This window comes from Pygocentrus nattereri, chromosome 29 (assembly GCF_015220715.1).
Source record: "Pygocentrus nattereri isolate fPygNat1 chromosome 29, fPygNat1.pri, whole genome shotgun sequence".
Classification (NCBI taxonomy): Eukaryota; Metazoa; Chordata; class Actinopteri; order Characiformes; family Serrasalmidae; genus Pygocentrus; species Pygocentrus nattereri.
The window spans coordinates 11,089,814-11,109,146 of NC_051239.1; the positions used below are offsets into that span (position 1 = coordinate 11,089,814).

General features: G+C 41.6%; 1 protein-coding gene across 7 annotated transcripts in view; it reads right to left on the bottom strand.

Annotated features, from left to right (window-relative positions):
- Positions 1-3,021, bottom strand: part of vps13a (vacuolar protein sorting 13 homolog A) — a 54,187-nt gene extending 51,166 nt beyond the window's left edge. For 4 of the 7 annotated variants that reach the window (XM_037536298.1, XM_037536297.1, XM_037536299.1 and 1 more), the window contains exons 1-3: positions 2,793-3,021; positions 803-846; positions 642-684 (exon numbers count right to left, since the gene is read on the bottom strand). In XM_037536298.1, coding sequence (XP_037392195.1) covers positions 642-684; positions 803-846; positions 2,793-2,892 — 187 coding nt within the window. In that variant the 5' untranslated portion in view covers positions 2,893-3,021. Of the gene's footprint in view, positions 1-641; positions 685-802; positions 847-2,792 lie in introns of those variants that run through there. The other 3 variants (XM_037536295.1, XM_037536294.1, XM_037536296.1) reach the window with 2 other exon arrangements.
- Between the last annotated feature and the right edge of the window lie 16,312 nt (positions 3,022-19,333).

Below are 19,333 nucleotides of genomic sequence, written 5' to 3' on the forward strand. Positions count from 1 at the left end.
CCAGGGTTCACAGAGAACGGTCCAAAAAAAGAGGAAATATCCAGTGAACGGCAGTTGTGTGGACGAAAATACCTTGTTGATGTCAGAGGAGAATGGGCAGACTGGCTCCAGATGATAGAAAGGCAACAGGAACTCAAATAACCAACCAAAATGTTTCCAACACCTTGTTGAAAGTCTGCCACAAAGAATTAAGGCAGTTCTGAAGGCAAGTGACAGGTACACACCATACAGTCATTGGTTACTCCTGCAGCATTCAACAAACTGCTGCTAGTCACTAATCTGGAGGCTGATAAATACATATGTGAGGCTAGCTGGTGTCACTGATATGTCACTAATCTCACTTAAGGGTTTACATTACATTTTTATTTGTTGAAGGAAAGATTCAGCTCAAAATAACTTCAAACTGCTTGCCCTCAAGTATCCACCCTAAAGCCTTTCAAAATTTATGCTCACCTTCAAGACACATCATTAGAAGGGGGACTATCTAGTCTTTAAATCAGGACATTTCGCTTAAGAGACTACTGCACCACAGCTGTAAGAGGAGAGTACGTATGCTTACAACAGATGTAGTAATTGTTAAGTAATTTTTGGCCAGAGTGCCCCTTTAAACTGTGTGTGAATGTGTGCTCTGATGAAGTTACCTATATGTCCTGCTCTGACTTTGAAAGGAATGTCCAGCTGGCTCTAAAATAGAGAAGTCAAATCAAACATTTACATACTTAAATAGACCAGCATTGATGTGAACACCCAAACCGTATGTTACCAAAAACAGAAATGCTTTAATCGCATGGCTGCCACTTACCAAAGCATTTTCCTTTATTTCAAGATTTCGCAGTATTGCATCACCTGGAAAAGAGACAGTCAATAAGGCAAGGCTACATTTGGGAAATACCATGCTAAAATATCATCATAATCATATCAAATTAGAATTGGGCTTTGTAAAGCACAGCCTCAACACAGTACAGAGGCAGATGTGTGCTTAGTTCAACGACCACCAGCACTGCCCATATAAATAAGTATTTATGATACAAGTAAAACTGGGTAACTGCACTAATTTTCCAGAAGGCTGAAGTAGTAAACCTGCAAGTCATGTCTCAGATATGATGCTATTGTCTTATTAAAACTGCAAAAAGAACTGACCCTCGCCTTATTAGTGTACTAATACTACTGAAGTAATACTAATACTAATAATAACTACTTTAGTACTAAACTAATGTATTAATCAAGAAAAAGACCACAAACAAGAACCGACAACAGAACGAACTATGGCCTTTAAAGCAGTCCTATGTTTTTTGTGTTTGCTTGTTTGAGAAGTACTGTTTGAATTTTTAAATATCGACCTGTCCAAGGACAGCAGACCAGATTTAGCCATTTAATTAAAGGCCCACATCAGTGCTGCTGGAGTTTTTAAACCCTCAGTGTCACTACTGGACTGAGAACAGTCCACCAACCAAAATATCCAGCCAACAGTGTCCTCTGGGCAACTGGAGGATGACTGATGCAAACCGTGCAGCAACAGAGGACACTTTACATCTACAAGGTAGGAGGGTCTAACAGAGTGGACAGTGACTGGACACCGTGTTTGAAAATTCCAGCAGCACTGCTGTGTCTGATTCACTCGCACCAGCGCAACACACACTAACCCGCCTCCACCATGTCAGGGTCCAGTGTGGTGCAGTGCTGAGAATGATCCACTGCCCAAATGATACCTGCTCTGTGGTGGTTCGGTGGGAGTCCTGAACACTGAAGAACAGGGTGAAAGAGGGCTAATTAAATAGGCAGAGCAAAGGATCAGCTACAGTCTGTACCTGTAGAACTACAGAGTGCGAGGAGGACCTGAATAAATGGACAAAGGTTGTACAAACAAGGAGGTGGTTTTATTGTTCTAGCTAACCGGGGTGTGTGTGTGTGTGTGTTAATAAGGACAGCAGCATGTATTATATTTCCTCTCTGGTCAATGCTCTTCACTGCTTTAGCAGTAAAACATTACAGCAGTGTTTAGGATCCTCATTCCTGCAGAGCTCGTTAGACGCTCACCGTCAACTTGATCTCTGCTGAAGTTTATCGTGACCTGAAAAGATGTTGACTAGCTCGGGCCACATGTCACGGAGAGGAGACGCATCATGAGGAAGTTCGAGGTTCACACCTCCAGTGAAAGTTAACAGCATGGTGAGAAATCTTGGAATAGTCTCAAAACCGCAGCGAAGCCTTGAGGTCAAGGCAGGTCTGGGCTTAAACCTCTTTCTTTGGCAGACTGTGCGAGACTAGACCAGAGCTAACGCTAGGTCGGCTAACCGTGACCGCGTCAGTGAATGAGGCAAACGCGGTTCATGGCTACCTTCTTTCTCTCAGCCGTCAACAGACGCGAAAGGTTTTCCTGGCCGTAACTACAGCTGCCCCGGGCTAGCCAGCTAGCTAATGTCCACAGCCATCCCAGTGTACTGTATCGCTAATGTAGCTGCCATTTAGCTACCGAGCCCAAACCCGGAATTAGCTGAGCAGCCCGTCTGTGAGTCTCCGTGTGATCCAGAGCCTGTCAGCAACAAACTGGAGCCCATTTCTGGGTCTGGAGGCAGAAAGTGAGACGAAAGCTAACCTAACGCTAGCCGCGAAGGGCACTCGCCCTGCTTGTTTTGGGAATTTCCCCGTTAAATTTTCCACCTTAAATGGTGCCTCAGTCGGTGCCTCCACAATTAAGGTGGAACGGGAAAATTCCCAAAACAAGCTGGCGAACACGAAGGCAACTTGAGCCGCGGTTTCTGCTGCACGTCCGCCGCTGTCACGGCTCTCACCTCCCCATATGCCCAGGTTCAGCTGGGAGCTGTCGAGGTTCACCACGTAGTCCCCCAGGAACCTGTTCAAAACATCCACCACCAGCGACTCGAACACCATGTTTCTCTTCTCCTCAGCAGCGCCACACCATACTTCGCTCCTTCGGTTTCGGTTGGAGCTCCGCAGGCCCTCCGGCTGGGTGTCAGTCAGCGAGGTTTCCCGAAATAAACATTACAGGAGCCGCTCGCGCATTATTACACACACGTCACGGGGAGGGGGCAGGAACGCCCCCTACAGGCCGCGGGCTGCTACTACAGACGAGCGGCACCACCTATGCACTTAAAGAAGAACTCGAGATCAAGTTCATTTGTCATTCGCACAGCATGTCAGGGTATTTACGCTTGTGGTGAGGCTCAGGATATCACTCTACAGAAAGTAAACAAGTAAAAATAAAAATACAAGAAAAACTGAAACTGAAATATATTGAATAAACACAAGATATACACAAAATATAGAGACAATATACATTTTAAATAACATGTTAGTGTTATTGTCCATAGCAGAGACATCATATAACAATAATGCAGACATAAATGCTTTTTATTTATTAAATATGTTGACAATCATTGGCTGTAGTAGGCAGTAGAACCAATGGCAGCTGCAGAGTTTTACTAGCAGCTGACAATTAAGGATGACTTTCTTGGAAGCTGACTGTGGACCAGCTTTAGTGCACAGCTTATTTTCCTCGACAGTCCGAAAATGCCCACCTGATGTTTTTATTTTTTTATTTAACACAATCAGACAGATTTTACATATTTTTAATAAATATGTGTTCTCAATTATTCAAGTCAGTGTTTGATTTCAGAAATGAGCCAGTGACAGCTGTCGCTGGCTTCTTACCAGCTGCCATTGCCCCCACCAGCTGCAACTAAATGGTCAATGACAGTTGACACTGGTAGAATGGCAGCTGCCACTATCTTGTCACTACTTGGTCATTGGCTGCTGACACTGGAACATTGGCAGCCGCCACTGGATGACAGGCAGCTCTAGTGGCAGCCGCCACTGGATAACTGGCAGCTCTAGTGTCAACTGTCATTGACCATTTAGTTGCAGCTGGTGGGGGCAATGGCAGTCCTCCACTGGCAGCTGCCATTGTCCGAATACACTAGCAGCTGGTGAGAAGCCAGCGACAGCTATCACTGACTCATTTCTGAAATCACTGAAAACACTGACTTGAATAATTGAGAACACATATTTATTAAAAATATGTAAAACCTGTCTGATTGTGTTAAATAAAAAAAAACATCAGCTGGGTATTTTCGGACTGTCGAGGAGAACAAGCTGTGCACTAAAGCTGGTCCACAGTCAGCTTCCAAGAAAGTCATCTTTTACTGTCAGCTGCTACTAAAACTTTGCAGCTGCTATTGGTTCTACTGCCTACTACAGCCAATGATTGTCAACATATTTAATAAATAAAAGCATTTATAAAAATAGCTTTTTTAAAATGAAGAGAACTTAATGATGTGTCTTGACTGTATCTACAATTTTGATTACAAGTCTTTACATGGGGAGACTGCATGATTGAAGTGTTAGGGGTTAAACCAAGTGTTACTTGTTACAGCTGTCAAATATGTTTATTGACATTTAGGCATATATTTTTAGCTGGCTGGTGAAAAAACAAAATGCACACTAAACATGGTCCACAGTCAGCTTCCACTCAGCCAGCCTTTACTGTCAGCTGCAAGTAAAAATCTGTAGCTCGCTGCTACTGCTTACTACTGCTGAGACTGGGAGATTGTTTATTATGCAGTTTTGCTAAAATTTTGCTAAATAGGAGGGAGAAAAGGTAAACCAGTGGATGCTAATTGTAACCAAGTAATGAATGCTATTACTCGAACTGCTAGCTGGCCAGCTTGAGTTGCGTATAGCACAGCTGTTGTGATTAGAATTACAAATAAATGTACAGAAGACAGAAGGATGTTGTCTGTGCTTATGGGCACAACAGCAGTTCGGAGTACCCAACCTTCTTAGAGACCCTGGAGGGGGTACTGGAAAGTGCCCCCTATGGGGACTCCATTGTCTTGCTGGGTGACTTCAACGCTCACATGGGCAATGACAGTGACACCTGGAAGGGCGTGATTGGGAGGAATGGCCTCACCGATCTGAACCCGAGTGGTGTTTTATTATTGGAGTTCTGTGCTTGTCACAGTCTGTCCATAACAAACACCATGTTCAAACACAAAGGTGTGCATAAGTGCACATGGCATCAGGACACCTTAGTCCGCGGTTTGTTGATCGACTTCATAGTTGTGTCCTCGGATTTACGACCATGTGTTTTGGACAGCCGAGTGAAGAGAGGAGCGGAGCTGTTAACCGACCACCACCTAGTGGTGAGTTGGATCAGATGGTGGATGAAAATAATGTACAGACCTGGCAGACCCAAACTAGTTGTGAGGGTTTGTTGGGAACGTCTGGCAGAGGAATAGTGGCTGCCACTAGAGCTGCCAACCAGCCAGCTGCCACTAGAGCTGCCACTCCTCCAATGGCAGCTGCCACTAGAGGCGCCACTCCTCCAGTGGTGGCTGCCAATGTTCCAGTGTCACCGGGGCCTATTGCCTACCAGTACATATATATATATATATATATATATATATATATATATATATATGTATGTATATATATTACACATGTAATATATATATATATATATGTATATATATGTATATATATATATATATATATATAAATAATACATGGATATATATATATATATATATATATATATATATATATATATATATATATATACACACACACACACACACACACACACACACACACACACACTATTTTTCCCAAATACATTCATATATATGTATATGTGTGGGTATGTCTGGTGGGAGTGAGGGAAAACTGATAGTCTGGTGGGCAATAGGCCCCAGTAGTGGCAATGGTAGGTGACACTGGAACATTGGCAGCCACCTGCCACTTGCCATTGGCAGGCACACGCCACTATATATATATATATATTATATATGTATATATATATATATATATATGCCTTTACACACATATGAAATTGAGTGACATCCCATTCTTAATCCATAGGGTTTAATATGATGTTGGCCAACTCTTCTGGGAAGGTTTTCCACAAGGTTTAGGATTGTTTTTATGGGGATTTTTGACCATTCTTCCAGAAGTGCATTTGTGAGGTCAGACACTGATGTTGGATGAGAAGGCCTGGCTCACAGTCTCAGCTCTAATTCATCCCAAAGGTGTTCTATGGGGTTGAGGTCAGGACTCTGTGCAGGCCAGTCAAGTTCTTCCACACCAAACTCGCTCATCCATGTCTTTATGGACCTTGCTTCGGGCACTGGTGCGCAGTCATGTTGGAACAGGAAATGGCTGTTCCCAAACTGTTGGGAGCATAAAATTGTCCAAAATCTCTTGGTCTGCTGAAGCATTAAGAGACTTAATGGACAAATTAAGAATTAAGGGACAAAGCCCAACTCCTGAAAAACAAACCCCACACCATAAACCCCCCTCCACCAAACTTTACACTTGCAGTCAGACAAGTACCGTTCTCCTGGCAACCGCGAAACCCAGACTCGTCCATCGGATTGCCAGATGGAGAAGCGTGATTCGTCACACCAGAGAACACGTCTCCACTGCTCTAGAATTGACTGAGCTCCTGAGAGCGACCCATTCTTTCACAAATGTTTGTAGAAGCAGTCTGCATGCCTACACTGTTAGAAATAAACAAATTATGCAGGTACATGATTCATTCATCAAGGTACAAACAAGTGTAGCCTCAAAGGTGCAACAGTGGTTTTAAGGTCCAACTGTGTACCTTAAATAAGTTTTTCCTGGTGAAAAAGTAGACATTTCTATCTTTTTATAAACTAATGTTTTAAATCAGAACAATAAAATAAAAGCCTGGAGACGAGAGGGGGTGTGTGGAGTCAGTACAGCTTAGAACATATCATTTCAATGGATTTTGGTACAGCTATGTTCCCTGACTAAAGGTACTGAGATATACCCCTGAGGGTACCACCCCAGTGACAAGAAGGGTACTGCCCCAGTGACAGTGTTGTACCGTTTTTTCTGAGATCTATCTATCTATCTATCCATCCATCCATCCATCCATCCATCCATCCATCCATCCATCCATCCATCTATCTATCTATCTATCTATCTATCTATCTATCTATCTATCTATCACACACACACACATTGTAGTTCATAGTATCAGGTGTGTTTCCAGATTACAGCATCCAAGCCATAGCACCGTTGCACATTTTAGTGCTTTATTATTCCAATTCACCTCCTCAAGCCTTTACGAAAGGCTGTGGGTTCTAAACCCATGACAGACTGGATAGTCTGCCTCAGGCAGAGCTGTTCTGTTGCCTGGCTGGACATAGTTAGGAAACAGGAATGTTAAACTGTCCACCGCAAGGGTGGTGAAAACACTGGAACATAGCTAAGAGAGATACGTGGTAGATGCTTAATATGGTGAGCTTTTGAGCCGGTTTTTCCACATGGGGGCACTACAGCCCTAGAATAGGCTTATAAAGTCTGGTCAGAAGAAAACATACAATCCAAAAATCTAATTTCAGGGGTGCAGGACATATGAATTCCAAACAACTATTCTGATTAAATCAGTTATTTGGTCTTTTACACTTCACGACCTCTGAATTTTTTAAAGATGTTGATGAAACCCAGTAAAATACTTCAAATGAAGATAAATTCAGTACAAGCATCTAGTCTAATGACCTCTATTTAGACTGACTGCTTTCACAAATATTACATAACTCTACATACACCAGAGCGCTTGAGTTGCAACCAGTTGCATAAATTTGTTATTTATACCATGGGAAATATCCAGAGAAACTAAATTGGCCAGTCTGACATTCTTTAAAAAAAAAAGAAAAGGAATGAGGGTGATTAGTTAAGGCTGATAACTTCTACAGTTGCTCAGATGCATAGCAACACAATTATTTGTTCATTAATCCAACCTGCCACCCAGAACACATGGGAAAATGAGGGAAAACAGAGCACAGTGTGCTGTAATTAATAAAATGTGAATGGACAAAATAAATACTGAATGATTACAGTGTGGAAGGTGATAAATGAGTCTACTGTGTTTTGCTTGCAGAGTGGATGAGGGGCATGGATATGTTTGTCTTGGCACTGAGGAAGTTGGAAGTGTGACCATGTGAGATACATAAATAATATTTCTTGCATGTTCATCAGAAATTCTCTTACATGACTGGCATTTCCTAATAAGATAATGACTTATTTATATATTTCTTTCAGCATCTATTATGAGACGTAGGATATAAAATATTCATGTAGCATACATTTTAAAAATGAATTGTAGAAAATGGCCTGAACTTGAAAGGCCCATGTCCATGGCAGCAAGGACTGAAATAGCCCACAACATACTAGCTTTAATGAACCCTTACCACAGAAGTGCTTCCCCTTTCTCCACTGCCATCGCATTTGTCTTATTTTAACATACTGTTACAATAGCAAATGAGACGTGGCCAGAACAGTATGAACTTGTGGCCCCAAGCATGTCGTGGCTATAAACTGTGTTGTGCCCAGAACCAGTGGTCACGACCCATCATCTTATGTATCACGGAGGCCATGAAGTTTGTGGTCATGGCCCATTTCCGTTTTGAACTAGACATCCTCCTTTCTATCTAGACTTTTTTCCTGTGTGGCATTTATTTACTTATTTATTTAAATGTATCTATTCTCTCATGGTCATATGAGCTTGCCACTTTATCAAAATACACATCGCTGTTGTTGGTAGAAAACCTCATATGTCTAAAACGGTAACTTTACAGGAGAGTGAAAAACATACTTTACTTTTAATGTAAGTCAATGGAACCAGACATTTTTCCAATTCATTTTGGGCCCTTTCTGTTGGTCTGTTCACCATGAAATTTATAAACATCGTAAACAGCAACAGGCATTTTCAAATTATATCAAAAACTGAAAAACATCAAGAATGGAGATAGGAGGTTTTGTGCCGTTGTCACTGTTTAAAGAGAAGCAAGCATCTCCATTTATTCTCCACTTTTCCTCCATTTTTCCAGTATCTACATCAACTGTACATGACAGCTGTCCTGTACATTGTGTAACAAACTGCATGAAGAACAGGCCAATAGAAATGCTACAAAATTGCATGGAATTAAGTCTTGTTACATTAACTTACATTGAATGTAAAGAAAGTTTTGCCTTTTGTCTTAAAACCTGGCATTTTGGAGACAATATATTGTTACGGTCAAAACTAAAACTTGAAGCACTCACATTTTTCACTGGAAGGAAAAAACATTTTTGTTTATAAAGAGAGATCAGATGTAAAACGTTTTTTAGTAGAAGCATTTCTTTTAGTCCATTTAGCATGAAATATTGGTGTCAGACTCAGAGAGCACCTATTTCTTCATTTAATTTCTTTTCGAAACTACAGAAAGGACAAGTTAATCATTTTTCAGGTGATATTTCTGAGAAAATAAACAGATGCTTGTACAAGGAAGCAGAAAATGAGGCCTGGTGGGCCATCAAAACTGTCCCCATCAAATAAACAGCACTTAAAGCTTTCATCTTTGAGGGAGAGGAGAAAATCAAGCTCCTCTTTTGCTTCAGATCTGAAAAATCTACAGGTGTTTCTGTCCATCCTTCCACTGTGAGAAGACAACTCAGCACTATGAGTCCGAAAGGACGTGTAGCAGTCAAGAAGCTCCTACTGAGAAAAGCAAGCAGACAAACAACATCTGCACTACAATGTTACATCTGAGATACATCTGAGTAAAGTGTTTTAGACTTGAGGAGTGTTATAATTAGGATTGCTTGAATCCTGAGAAGCAGAAAATTAAACCAAGTTCTAAGACTGTGGAAAAATATTTCTGCAGATTTCTTTAAAAACTGTCAGCAAGACTCCTAAAAAGAAGGGAGTGTATAATAAAGGCCCAGAGCGGAAGCACAAAATGCTGAAAATGTAATATCATATCGAGTTGTTGAAGCTTCTTTGTTGACTGGAAATGAAAGAAAAGTGTGATCTCTGACTTTTACACAGTACTGTACATACATTTATGGCATTTGGCAGGTGCTCTTATCCCGAATGACTTACAATTTGATCATTTTTTTTACATAGGCAATTGAAGGTAGTACTGGGAGTCTTGCCCAAGGACTGTTATTGGTATAGTGCAGGGTGCCTGTCCAGGCAGGGGATTGAACCCCAGTCGCCAGTGTAGAAGGCAGAGGTGTTACCCACTACACTCCCTCTCGCTCTCTCTCTCGCTACATACATACAGATATATCTTACAAGCTGGTTAGTAGAACACAGGTTTGATGCCAGTTGTCTCCTCAAAACCCCCAGCAATCACTTGTATACACTACACGGGTGTATACGCTTGTATGAAGTACACAGTTTAGTAGTCTAAGCCTGCATAATATATGACTACACACTAGATGGCGCTAATGTAGCACGCCCGCTTTTCCCTCCGCAATGTGCCATCACAGTTCATCTCTTCCTTTCCTGAGGGTTGGTGGGGTGTGTGGGGGGGGGTACTCTGCACTCTGGGTTAAGCTGCCCTAACAAGTCCTTGTCATACACTGCCTGAAAAAGCACCTAGCTGGCTTTTGAAAGCAATTTGAAAGCACCTAGCTGGCTACAAAATGCTTTTAACACAAATCAACCTGCAGTTTCAAGTTTCAACTTTATTTGTCATTTGCACAACATGTCAGGACATTTAGGCATTGAAATGCTTCTGGTGAGGCTCAGGTACTCTACAGAAAGTAAATAAGTAAAAGTAAACTGGAATGTATTGAATATGCACAAAATAGAGACAATCTACATTTTAAAGTGGCTTAAGTGACTCAGTGTTATTGTTCTTTAAAGTGACTTAGTGTTAAGGTGTTATTGTCCACAGCAGAGATGATATGATATAATAATAATAATGCTGACAGAGTGACTGAGTGAAATGGTAGTTAGAGAAGGACCCACAGCTTCACAGCTTGTTCAGAAGCCTGACAGCCTGAACAGGCAGGTGAACAGGCAGAGTGCTGGGTGATGCTGTCTGACCAGTGTCCAGAGTTCTGTCCTGGTGGTAGATGGCGAGGCTGGTTGGTGTGATGCCGTTGTTTGGTACTGTAGCAGACAGTCACATCTCTGTGCGTTCAGCTCGACTATTTTGTTCTCCAGCAACTGAACATGGTTCATTGTTGATAGGCATTAATGGCTAAGCATGTTATTGTAAGGAAGATAATATCACACATAAACATTAGTGACAGTGCTACCTTTGGAAAAGCCCATGCATTATGACACCTTTGTTGTGATGGCAGCACTCACCAACACTCAGACCTTACTTTTGGAGCATGAAACTAAGTCCGGTAAAAATTTTAAGCTTTCGCAAAATAATCTGCTTTAAGTTAACTTGTACAAACAGCAAAGACATTTCAAATTTCCATGGAAGGTGAGGTGTCTCGTTACTTTGATTTGACTTCAGCCAGCTAGTGGACATGATGATAAATGGCCACATTATGCTAAGATTTCAGTAAGGAATGATGATTGAACTCATGTGGTACTTCTTTCACTGGTTCTTGAGGCCTAAACCCGGGTGACCCCAGAGACTTGATTCCTCCTGCATGCAATTAAAACAAACAAACAACCCATTTGATTACAACACCAAAATAGACCTGTCAGTTTCTCATGGCTTTGCTCAAGCTCAAGACAGTGCTGCTTATGCCAAGTAGTGCCATTCATTTAATTTTAGATCCTAAAACATAAAGAGAAGCAAAAGGCCTTCACGGGTCAGTTGCTTTAATTGCAGGAACAGGCTCACCCCAAGTTCACCCATTACAGCAAAAGTCAAAAGTTGGGCTTTAGAGCTAAGTCAAAGGGGACTTTGTGTTAAATAAAAGGAAGCAGCTCCAGAGAAGCATGTAATCTGACAATCCTTCAATATTAGATGTTTGAGTTCACAACAAGCTCTGGGGTCACAGATACCCCTCGCTTCATCATGAGACCACAGAGGGTGGTGAAACCACAGAGGGTGGTTCTGGGCTCTGGGTCTGAGCTTGTATTTTCTATGACAAAAGTTAACAGGATTTTCAGAAATTGCTGCTATTGATTAGTAAACAAAAAGGTTCTAAACCTGCTTTTTTCACTGAAATTTACCAGATTTCTGTGAATTGAGAGGTCAGTAAGAGCTACAAGCTAATTCACCAGTTCCGTGTACAGAAGCGTTAGCTTGCATGTAACAAAATTCATATTTCGACTCCTTAACGGCCAGTGACATTGAGAGGAAAAATATATATACAATAAAACGTATCATCTTTGGAACCATTTTTATTTACCAAAGGGTGTGATATGGGCAATTTCTCATTCAATCTCAATCGAAAAACAGCTTAGACCCTTATATGGGCATAATGATGACTACAGAATGACGACAACTTCAGTGGTCTGTAGTGGGACAACACCACTGGCGGCATGCAGCCATGAAAATGTTGCAAGAGTGAAAGCATCAGTGGCAAAAGTGGAAAATTATCAAAGAAGAGCTTCGGGAGGACATTCTGCATTCTTTATTTTTTTGCTTGTATGATACTCAGTGAGCCTGCACTTCAACAGCGAGACGTTCAACTTTATCCAACTTCTGCAGTTGCTAGCAAAAGTGGGAAAATGTAACTCTTCATAAAATATTCCACTGACTATTGTACTAAACACAACAATAAGTCATATTGTGATTCAATGACATAATTACCAGCAACATAACCATCTACTTTGGACTGTAGTGGGGTTATTGGCCCCCTTTATGCCATTACTTACACATATGATCCTGAACATGTGATTTCCAATTCTCACCTTCGATGTCCAGTGAGAGCAACAGTTGCTGCATGTTCCAACCAATGAGTATATACAATACGTTACGTCTTGTTTTGAGGGGAACTGTAGTGTTCCACTTTACTATCGCTTTTATAGATTTGCTGCTCGCTAATTAATCCGTTGTTGTCTGAAGTGCTGTGTCCGACGCAGTGTGCTGAAGACATCTTCCAGGCTAACATATTATTAATGTGTTAAATTTAAAACACTACCTTCATACATGCATATTCAGTAAAACTGCTTTTATACTATCGAAAACAGTCACTCCAAACGTGCATGTCGCTTAGAATACAGGTCCTTCATCAAGTTCTGACTGAGTGCTCTTTGAACGCTATTTCAACAATCTCACACTTACCAGATTCATCTGCTTGGGGAAGGGGTCTAAAGTAGGGGTCTGTGCTAGTCAGATTTTTTCTTGTGACGATTTCATCCTATTCCCACAGAAAATCTGCGCCATTTTTCCTGCTCCCACCTGCAACCTAAACGATTTGACCTGCACCCGCCTGCAGACCTTCATAACTGATTTTTATCTGCATTCGTCATGACTGGAAATGACAGCTAGCTTTATTCTCATATATTCACAAATATTAAGAGCACTGTGGCCACCTGACTGTCTGAAGGCTCTGGTTTCTGTAGCCTACAAGAAAGCAATACATATGATGCATATGACTCATTTAGAATGAGTTTATTCATTTTTGTTATTTTGCTGTTATATATTATTTATATATGCCAATTATTAAGCAATATTTATCATTTATTTTTTGTTTTTATGCATTTATACATTTGCAGTATTTCTCTACATATACATGTTTTTCCACTTGTGCCTGCTCTTGCGTGTGAGACTGAAATTTGACCCTCGCTTCAAAATGTTGTGCTGGGTTTCATTGCTCTACTGTAAGAATGCAGATCTCTAGTCTGAAGCACATTTTACATTACATGTTCTTCAGCACATTGCATGCAGTTACACATTTCCTCCAGTGGTGTCTCCAAATCCCCAAATCTTCCATAGTGCAACTTTAACCAAGAAAAAAAAAACATTTTTGGAGCTCATACATTCTTTGATTCATTAAAATCTCTACTGCATATCTGAAATTGGATACTCGCAGCACGCAATAAAATATATTAGTGTGCGCTACTTCATATTGGAGTAATGTGATCATAATTAACAACAATGCATATTATGCAGACTTAAAATAGCAACAATGTTTCATCAATTGTCTCACATTTGCAGCAGAGCCAAAGCACTCTTAACCCACTTTTCTGAACCTCTCCCTTGCCAGGGTCTATTTCTTGGCATCTTCAAAGTCTGGCTTTTTTGTAGCAAGTTAGCCTGGCTATCTAGACTGACAGGACAATTCAGAGAAAAAAATGTGAAGTGGACGACAAAGCCAGTTGAATCCTCTGAGAGCAGAGGGAATCTCGTGATAGGGCTGATCCTGGCTATAATGGATGAAGCTAAATGGAGATGATGTCTAGACTAGGCAAGGAGAGTTTAATCAAAGTATTATCCACGGGCCAGTGTAATCCAGCAAATAGACGAAAGTGCAATGAAGGGGTCAGCCAAATGGAATAGAAAGTAGATACAGGGCCAGTTAGAGGTGTGAAAACAGCACCCATATCTAAATAAACTCAGAGTCAGAGAGTTGAACTGAAAAGTATCTAGGTCATATTTTAGGTCATTGTGAACTGCAAATTGTAAATTAAATTACTGTAAATTAAGATTCTGATCATTCTTGGCCAAATCAGTCCTTCCTTTATGACTAGGCCTCCAATCTTAATAATAAACTTGTTAACTTTCCTGTCTGCCTGAACTCCATTGATTTGAACACATTTCTGTGTAAGTAAAAAGTGATGTAAACAGTCATTCAAAGTGGTTTGAAGTGAATTTAGCAGAGCATTAGAGAGTCTTACTGAGAATTCACTGTGATGGTGATAAAAACCAGACATTTGAAGAGTTTAACACCTCTAAAGGCTCCCTCATATAAAGTTACTGGACTAAGTGGTTATAAATGTTACTGCCTATGCAGGGATTTGAACCCAGTCGCCCACACGTAAAGCTACAGTGTTACTCACTACACTATTTAATCACCACATAATATTTAGTCATAACTCTATTCAGGAGCTCCAGAGCCTCATAGAAAGTCTTTTTGTTATAATAACACAAATGTGGTGTGGTTGGTTGTAGAGGTCATCTGTGTTATTGGTGGAATTTTCCGTGCTGTGGTGATGCTTGCAGGTCTAAGTTAGAACCACAGGCAGGCAGTACAGCCCCAAAGGGGGCCTGTAAAGGGCAATGCTGTACCCTTGTATTTGTATCTGAGGGCAAAGGGCCAAAACTAAAGAAGCAAACGTCAGACACCAAACATCTCTTTGGCTGATCAGCTACATTTCAGGTAAGAGGAAAATTGTGCACATTTGATTTTTTGGGCGAACTGAGCGCAAAGACTTGGATGATGCCTCGTGCGCGTTTGGAAGCCAGGGATGAGGTCATTCAGCTGTCTTCTCTAACCCTCTCTGCACTTGAAACTTGCAATTCTCTTCAGTTTGAGACAAGGCAGTGGCACCTCACAGACAGTTCGCTAAGCAGCATATCACACAGTGTTGCTCAAGATGGCTGATTTGCTAAGATAATGTAAAGTAACGCACAGATGGAGCACATCTGGATCCAATCAGCTGGTTGGATGTGTATGATTGGGGAATACCTGAGCCAGCAAATTCCTCCAGTTTTTCAGTTGAAGCTACAGTTGCTCATGCAGGGCTGTTATGATTACTCAGTTAAACACAATTATTCAATTTAAAAAAACGTATTCAAATACACATTGTTGATGAACCAGCAGCGATAAGTCAACAGGTTCCATGACACATGTTACAAACATGTAAACATGTATCCAACAATACATGTTAAAAACCAGTTAGTCTTACAATAAAAAACGGATTATTTTTCATACACACACACACACACACACACACACACAGTATATATATATATATATATATATATATATATATATATATATATAAATACACTGCTCAAACAAATAAAGGGAACACTTAAACAACACAATATAACTCCAAATAAATCAAACTTCTGTGAAATCAAACTGTCCACTTAGGAAGCAACACTGATAGACAATCAATTTCACAGCTGTTGTGCAAATGGAACAGACAACAGGTGGAAATTATTGGCAATTAGCAAGACACACTCAATAAAGGAGTGGTTCTGCAGGTGGGGACCACAGACCACTTCTCAGTACCTTTCTGCTTTCTGGCTGATGTTTTGGTCACTTCTGAATGTTGGTGGTGCTTTCACACTCGTGGTAGCAGGAGACGGACTCTACAACCCACACAAGTGGCTCAGGTAGTGCAGCTCATCCAGGATGGCACATCAATGCGAGCTGTGGCAAGAAGGTTTGCTGTGTCTGTCAGCGTAGTGTCCAGAGGCTGGAGGCGCTACCAGGAGACAGGCCAGTACACCAGGAGACGTGGAGGAGGCCGTAGGAGGGCAACAACCCAGCAGCAGGACCGCTACCTCCGCCTTTGTTCAAGGAGGAACAGGAGGAGCACTGCCAGAGCCCTGCAAAATTACAGCAGGCCACAAATGTGCATGTGTCTGCACAAACGGTTAGAAACCGACTCCATGAGGATGGTATGAGGGCCTGATGTCCACAGATGGGGGTTGTGCTCACAGCCCAACACCGTGCAGGACACTTGGCATTTGCCAGAGAACACCAGAATTGGCAAATTCGCCACTGACGCCCTGTGATCTTCACAGATGAAAGCAGGTTCACACTGAGCACATGTGACAGACGTGACAGAGTCTGGAGACGCCGTGGAGAGTTATCTGCTGCCTGCAACATCCTTCAGCATGACCGGTTTGGCAGTGGGTCAGTAATGGTGTGGGGTGGCATTTCTTTGGAGGGCCGCACAGCCCTCCATGTGCTCGCCAGAGGTAGCCTGACTGCCATTAGGTACCGAGATGAGATCCTCAGACCCCTTGTGAGACCATATGATGGTGCGGTTGGCCCTGGGTTCCTCCTAATGCAGGACAATGCTAGACCTCATGTGGCTGGAGTGTGTCAGCAGTTCCTGCAAGATGAAGGCATTGAAGCTATGGACTGGCCCGCCTGTTCCCCAGACCTGAATCCAATTGAGCACATCTGGGACATCATGTCTCGCTCCATCCACCAACGCCACGTTGCACCACAGACTGTCCAGGAGTTGGCGGATGCTTTAGTCCAGGTCTGGGAGGAGATTTTACACTTTAATTTTGTGTGTGACTCCAAATCCAGGCCTGCATTGGTTAATAAATTTGACTTCCATTGATGATTTTTGTGTGACTTTGTTGTCAGCACATTCAACTTTGTACAGAACAAAGTATTCAATGAGAATATTTCATTCATTCAGATCTAGGATGTGTTATTTGACTGTTCTCTTTATTTTTTTGAGCAGTGTGTATATATATATATATATATATATATATATATATAGAAGTAGGCCTTTATTACGGGCCAATAACGTCAAAACCAAAACAAACAAATAACAATGAACAAACAAAAAATACTTCTATGATAATGCAAATTTACACACCTATGGGGTTTCTAAATTAGCTGTTAGCACTAAGCTAACACTGGTGCACACAAAGTTGTTTGGTTCTTTGTAGTTTACACACACACACACACACACACACACACACACACACACACACACACACACACACACGTATATAAATATTGCATTCTGTTTCAAGAATTTTCCATACTATAGCTGCAAAGCTGAAATACAAGCCTGATGATTCTATTAAATAAAAATGAACTAAAAATGACAGACAGTTTTTTTAGTTTTCAGAACTCATTAGGCCTTTTCTGAAGGCCTAAAAGGCCCTGAGGGTTCCTCTTGCTAAGGTTAGGTCAAGTAATAAAACAGTGACAGGCCTATACTCATACTCTATCAGAACCTAAATGAGTTGCACAGGCAGGGACCATGAGGCTGCCATTAACATGAATGTGACTCCATCCTCGATCAGAAATGCAATATGGGTGAAAGTACTGGATTTGGGAGGTAGGTCAGGTGTGATGGATGGGGCCATAGATTGATGACGGTGCGCTTTCCTTATTCCCAGGGCAGAGCCATGGTGGTATGCGATTACAGTGAGGAATGAAGTGGGGGTTGGTGACGTGAACCACTGTGTTGTGAGTTTTGTGATTAGATGCTAGAATGCTGTTGTGCTCTCGCACATCTCATGACTCTAGTTTGGCACAATTAAAACAGACTTTTCCACAAAGGATGGAAGTGCGCTTTTCAATGCTCATCTGGCACAATGGCTTGGCTGCATTTTTCACCAAGTGAAAGGAAGCGTCAACAGAGATCTCGAAAACCATCAGTAGCTTGTTGTTCTCGAGTAGCATGTTTTTGAACGACCTCAGAAAATTACTTCAACAGCTCCACAATTTGTGGTTTCGTTTCCAAGTCAAAAGAGGTAATGCACACCTCCACTTGAAGCAACACAGAAATCAACCAGGCAGAAAATTGAAGGCAGACTTCTCTCCTTAACTCACTCTCTCTCTCAAGATCTTGGGTGTTTTCGGTCCTGTTTCCTTCAAACTTCTATCTAAAGCCAAGGCTGGCCCATCCATGTCCACAACCACCCCAGCCTCTGTAATCTCTCCCACAGCGACAGGCCCACATGAGAAAGCCCTGACTTCATGACATAGCACAGAGCATCTGGACTGCTTTCCCTCATTTCAAGAAATTGGGCCAAGTTTGAGCATGGTCTAAGAAGGAGAAGTAAGCTATTTCATATTAGAGACAGGGAAGAGTTTTCACACGTAGCGATATGTGTGTTTTGGGTGTATGAGTCTCTATGTGTGAGTATGTCTTGGTGGAACTGCAGATGGGGAGCAAATCGTGTCTCTGAGCATGCGAGCATCGTGGGGTAGGAAGAGTACTGAAAATCACTACTACTGTAGTCGTGATTTATTGAATACAATTTACTCACAAAAAAAAGTACATAAGTAAATAAGCTTTTACTCAAAAGCTACTTCAAGTTACTTTATTAAAAAGAAAGTCCAGTACAAAAGCTTCACCAGGCCGTTTTAGTTACCTAAAGCTAACCCTTTAGCTTACCTTGAAGGCTAGCTGATATTAACAAAGTTAGCTGAATGACATAGCACCAATCTACTACCATCTACTTGTTTCTATACTCATCATCCATTTTATCAGCTCCACTGGCCATATAGGTGCAATCTGTAGTTCTATAATTACAGACTATAGTCCACCTGTTTCTCTGCATACTTTGTTAGGCCTTTCACTTTGTTTTGCAATGGTCAGGACCCCCACAGAGTAGGTATTATTTGGGTGATGTACCATTCTCAGCTCTGCAGTGACATTGACATGGTGGTGGTGTGTTATTGTGTGATGTGCTGGTACGAGTGGATCAGACAAAGCAGTGCTGCTGTAAACCCCTCACTGTCACTGCTGGACTGACAATAGACCATCAACCAAAATGTCTAACAGTGTTCTGTCGGCAGCATCTTGTGACCACTGATGAAGAACTAGAGGGTGACCAACACAAACTGTGCAGCAACAGATGAGCTATCATCTCTGACTTTACATCTACAAGGTGGATCAACAAGGTGTGTCTAACAGAGTGGACAGTGAGTGGACACAGTGTTT